The sequence below is a fragment of the Juglans regia genome, chromosome 10, assembly GCF_001411555.2.
Source record: "Juglans regia cultivar Chandler chromosome 10, Walnut 2.0, whole genome shotgun sequence".
Taxonomy (NCBI): Eukaryota; Viridiplantae; Streptophyta; class Magnoliopsida; order Fagales; family Juglandaceae; genus Juglans; species Juglans regia.
This window is the reverse complement of record NC_049910.1, coordinates 29,800,293-29,805,541: the sequence shown is the minus strand read 5'-3', so window position 1 is coordinate 29,805,541 and position 5,249 is coordinate 29,800,293. Positions and strand designations below refer to the sequence as shown.

Here is a 5,249-nt window from a genome sequence, read left to right as displayed (position 1 = left end):
TTTTTTCGATTGCTTTTTTAATTTTTTTTATAGTTTTTTTTTACTTAACGATTAAGAAAATATTATTTAATAATATTATAAATTTTTTTAAAAATATTTAAAAATATTAAAAAATAATATGAAAAAAATACTATTTAATAGTGTTTAGAAAATAAATTTTTATTGTTTTTATTTTTTTTCATATTATTTTTTTAATAATTTTAAATATATTTTTTAAAAAAATTTATAATATTATTAAATAATATTTTCTTAATTATTAAATTAAAAAATATTAAAAAAAAAAAGAAAAGGGGAGGCCAAAACGGATTTCCTAGTATTTCTCTTTTATTTTTTGACCCAGATTTTTCGTTACAAAAGGGCACGTGGACAATGATCCTTCCATTCAAGCTTCTGACCATTCAGTTTCCCAAAAATTATATTCGCCTTGCTATATCCGATATCCGATTCCCTCGCATCTCTCTCCTCTTCAGTCTCTCTCTTCTTTTCTCTTCCTACCTCCACTCTCCAACCTATCTCCAACTTGAATTTTCTCGTACTTTCCGAATTCTTACCCCATAAGAATAAGAATTCTTCTTCCCCCCCCTTCCGATCGACTCGTCGCCCAATTTGGTAGCTACTTCCAATTCCGCCCCTTCCTAATTTAATCCATTGCCGTCTTTGTTCTCAAGTGTGTGATCTTTAATCCGCTTTCTTTCTTCGATTTGGGCGCAATCTGTGGAACTTGAGGTTTTGGGTTTTGATCGGATTTGTTGTTAGTTTTTTTTTTTCAAATTCCTCTTTTCGCCTCGGTCTTTGCGATGAAGATCGAGGAATTGGATGACTTGGAGTGTAGTCGAGACGACGGCTTTTCCGGGAGTCAGATGGTGAAAGTTGACGCGAAGAGAGCGCTCGTCGGAGCAGGGGCTAGGATCCTATTTTACCCGACCCTTTTTTATAATGTGCTCCGGAACAAGATCGAGGCTGAGTTCAGATGGTGGGACGAAGTTGATCAGGTCTTTCTAGTTAATCTTTTTGTTCTTGTTTCTAATCAGATGATTATTATCTTAATGATTGGGTTGCGTTTCTACTGTGTTTGGCTGCTGAGAAAGCTTAAGAGATGCAAAGAAATTAGGGCTTATGAATTTTAGTCTCTCTTTCTCTTCGACGAAGTTGATCAATTTTTATTAGTTTTCATTTTATGATACCTAATGTTTCTCTTTCTATGCTGTGGTTGATTGCTGTGACAGTGCAACAAACAAAAAGATATTAGGGTTTTGGTTCTTTGGAGTGGCAGGGTTTTCTGGATTAGGATCAGTTGACCTTGATCTATTTTTCATCCTTTTTAATGTATAAGCCAACGAAATGCAGAACTCCATCCCCCGTTATTGTTTTGGTTTCCAAATACCTCATCCTGCTTTCTCTGCAATCTTTAACGAGGGCTATACACTCAAATTAAGTCTTTGATCGCTTGGGGTCTGACCAAACAAAATTCTGCTTACCAGTGGAGTCCAAGACAAAATAAATTGGTTGGCATATGCCAAGTCCTCAAATTTGGAAATGAAAATGATACCCAGTCTAACGTATTGGGTATCAAGTTCCGAGAAAAGGGAATGTTTTGGGTATCAAGTTATTTTGTTAAGTTATTTTTCTCCCAAAAGGTTCGTCTGCGCAAGTTGGTAGCTGAGAGGTCGCAGTAGATACAAGAAACTAAAGCTCGGATTTTAGATCACTCTTGCGTGGGACCTCTAGAAAATATTTTTCTGTCACATCATTTTATATTTCAAAACAATCGACTCCTAGGTTTAGGTCTTCTCAGCAGCGATCTATGTTTCTGTAGCGTTAGTTGGTGCTGAAGTTTGTACCTTGGTGAGGTTCCACGTTATTAAAATGAAGCTAGTACTGAAGTTCGTATAGGCTGTGTATTGGAGTTGTCATGGATGTACTTAATTGGTTCTCTATATTGAGTTGAAAATGTATTTTTCAATTGGCGATGTTTATTTATCTCATGTGATTATTGTTTTTCAGTATCTGCTGCTGGGTGCAGTTCCTTTCCCAAAAGATGTTCCACGGTTGAAGCAGCTTGGTGTTGGTGGCGTTATCACTCTGAATGAACCTTATGAAACTTTGGTTCCGACTACCTTGTATCATGTGTGTGATTCCTCTATATTATTCACATTTTTGTTTCTTGTTTGCTTTTGGTTTCAGATGGATTGTTGCGTTCACTTTCAGGCTTTTGTAATTGGATATTTTCATGTAAATTACCAATGTAATATAAGTAGACTCTTTCAATAAATAATTTCAAGATTTTTCTTTCATCTAGAGTTTGTATTATCCCTGGGGTCTATTTATGGTTGCCAAAAGTGTGGTGGATTTGTCAACACATAAAGTTGAGGACTGTTTTACTTTAGAGCTTCTATTTCACTATTAAAGATTTCCCTGTTCTTTGTAATTTTCTTTCAGGAACATGAGATTGACCACCTGGTAATTCCCACAAGAGATTACCTCTTTGCTCCCTCATTTGTGGATATCAACCGAGCTGTGGAGTTCATTCAAGGTGAGTGAATTTAGCTTTCTGCTACTGTCGTGATTCCTTGGTTCTGTGCTGTGTCGATAAGATTTAATTTAATTTTGCTGTTCCTTTTTGTATGCAGAGAATGCATCTTGTGGAAGAACTACTTATGTTCACTGTAAAGCTGGGCGAGGAAGGAGTACAACTATTGTTCTCTGCTATTTGGTAATATATTCCATTCCCTGCATAATATGTATGTTGATATAGTTTTGAAAGTGTGCCTGTTGGATAGCTCTATTTATCATTTAGATATTCATTTTGGACCATAGGGATATGATAGAGCTGATTGATTTGTTTTTGAAGGTGAGGTATAAGCGCATGACACCTATTGATGCCCTGGAATATGTGCGGTCTAGAAGACCTCGGGTTCTGCTCGCCCCCTCGCAGTGGAAGGTAAGTAATGAGGTGGTCTAAGGAATTTTCTTGTTTCTAGGTTATGGCTCAAACCGAGATGAGGGAGTGCTTGTGGCTTCCTTGGGCCTCGTGTTCGGTTCCCACTGGATAGGGTGCTACTATGTCACCCCTAGGTAGGGAGGCCACCTCCGGTTGCCCACTCCTACCCTTTTTTGCTTAAAAATAAAGTGATTTTCTTGTGAAGAAACATTATCTATTGCTTTGGCAAATTTCCAGTGCCCAGTTCCCTTCCGTTTCTTCTTTTTTATCCCAAGGAAGAATTATGGCAGTCATGAAAGTACTGAAACAGTGGTGGGCAGGGAGGGGCCCTGCATTTTTGAACCCACAACTAAGTGATGCATGATGTACAGTTTTGGCTCCCATTATTTACCCATAATCCCTTCAAGATTTTTATTTTTGGGCATGACCCCTTCAAGATTTTGAATCCCTTTTACCTTTAAAATAAATATTTTTGATTTCCTTTGTGATGATAGTTTTAGTATATTATTTGATTACTTATTAGATATGGCCACTTTTTTTTTTTTAAATACATGATGTTCTCTTTTCTTTGTTTTTTTTGGTGCTGTTTTGGCATAAGTTAAATATCACGCAACACCTATATCTCTTATCATGTTATTTATGTCTTTTTATAGTTAATATAACATGTAATAAAACTACCATATCCATTTGAACCCTTGACACAACAGGTATACCTTTTATCATGTTCTTTACTTCTTCAGTTAACATGTTTACAAATTGTATATGTATGGTGTGTACAAAATAGAGATACCTTATTGTCTGCATGTTGGAAGAACCAATTTTGCTATTTATTTTCTCATCAGTAGCAAATATTACTTCTCGGCTTAACGTTTTTGCGTTTTGCTGGAATGTCAATGACATTAAAAAAAAAAAAAAAACAGGCTGTTCAAGACTACAGCAAACTCCAAACATCTACAATGTTATGCTTTCCTCCAGGGGATGCAGTTCTGATAACGAAAGCTGATCTCGAAGGATATCATGGCAATTATGATGGTGATGCTGGTAAGCAACTGGAAATCGTCCCCAAAGTTTTGAAGGCTCGGCCAATGATAGCAAGGTTATCATGTCTATTTTTTGCATCCTTGAAAGTCTCCGGTGGTTGTGGACCAGAACCTAGGCGGTTACCCGTGCCAGAGGCACGGGCTTGCTAGGCCTCACACGTCACAGATATGCAAGTATTTGGTTACTTTTGCAGAAGAGCATTATGGATGTAAAGTTCAGGATTTTTATCCATTTGCCACTGCAGCGGTAGTGTTGTGTTTAAGAGGGGACGGAAAAAGGGCTAGAGTTCTTCAAGATTGTGTATAACGCAGTATTGAATGGATGAAGCAATGACTTTGCTGTAGCTTTGTGTTTGAGAGAGAGAGAGAGAGAGATGAGAGCCGAGAGTTTTCAAGATTATGTATGACACGCTACTGACGGGTGAGACGACCTGCAGTTCCACTTGTAAATAAAATACTTGTATCTGTCTAATTTTTCTTAATTTCCCCAATCTTTTTGCTCAAATACCTCTCCATGGGTTGTGTACCGATGGAACAATTTTCTTCGTAATATCAAATAAATTATTGTTGACTTTGAATTGGTATTCTGTTCAGAACTCGGAATCGATTGCTTGCACAGCTAATGTTGACCTCAGGAAGGCCACAAAGTTGTAAGCAAATTCCCTATCTAGATCTGAACCTGATAGCGTGTTACCTGGAACTTGGATTCCCATCTATCTTATTCACACAAAGCTTATCTCAATTTATCTTAATTTGGTGTGTACATTACGGGAACAAAACCTATATATATATATACATATACATATATATATATATATATATTATATAATATAGCAGTCTATGGAATATATATCACTTCCTTATCCAACCTTATCGTTACTAGTTTCTTTAATATTAGAACTTATTTTCTAATATTAGAATTTTGCATTTTTCATATAATTATGAAAAATGCTAGGGAGCCTGTTTTGGGCTCCCCCTTTTTTTTTCCCGATTGCATTTTTTTTTGACTTAGTGTTTAAGAAAATATTGTTTAATAATATTGTAAATTTTGTTCTTTTTTTAAAAAGATATGTAACCCAACGCTTTTTTTTTTTTTTTTTTTAAATATATGAACAATGTGTATTGATATTCATGAAATCGCACATTGAAATTGTTGATGTAAAAGTTTTTTTAGCTAGGATTAGATAACTATGATTTATTGGAATTATTAAATGAATATAATTTGTCTTTATTTTTATCTATGAATATTTAAATTCAAATATAAATAG

The 5,249-nt window shown here is 35.5% G+C and overlaps 1 protein-coding gene across 1 annotated transcript; it reads left to right on the top strand.

Moving 5' to 3' along the window:
- The first annotated feature begins 414 nt into the window (after nucleotides 1-414).
- Nucleotides 415-4,559, top strand: LOC108982032 (phosphatidylglycerophosphate phosphatase PTPMT1-like). Its single transcript, XM_018953301.2, has 6 exons — nucleotides 415-992; nucleotides 2,005-2,127; nucleotides 2,440-2,533; nucleotides 2,631-2,713; nucleotides 2,852-2,941; nucleotides 3,862-4,559. Exons 1-6 carry the CDS (start codon nucleotides 798-800, stop codon nucleotides 4,129-4,131), a joined length of 855 nt encoding a protein of 284 aa, XP_018808846.1. The 5' UTR covers nucleotides 415-797; the 3' UTR covers nucleotides 4,132-4,559.
- Nucleotides 4,560-5,249: the final 690 nt, after the last annotated feature.

What these genes read in the sequence shown, in the direction of transcription:
- LOC108982032 (XM_018953301.2), top strand. Translation starts at nt 798, where the DNA reads ATGAAGATCGAGGAATTGGATGACTTGGAGTGTAGTCGAGACGACGGC. An exon ending in TTCCGACTACCTTGTATCAT is followed by an intron (nt 2,128 to 2,439) that starts GTGTGTGATTCC and finishes ATTTTCTTTCAG; the next exon opens with GAACATGAGATTGACCACCT. An exon ending in AGCTGTGGAGTTCATTCAAG is followed by an intron (nt 2,534 to 2,630) that starts GTGAGTGAATTT and finishes TTTTGTATGCAG; the next exon opens with AGAATGCATCTTGTGGAAGA.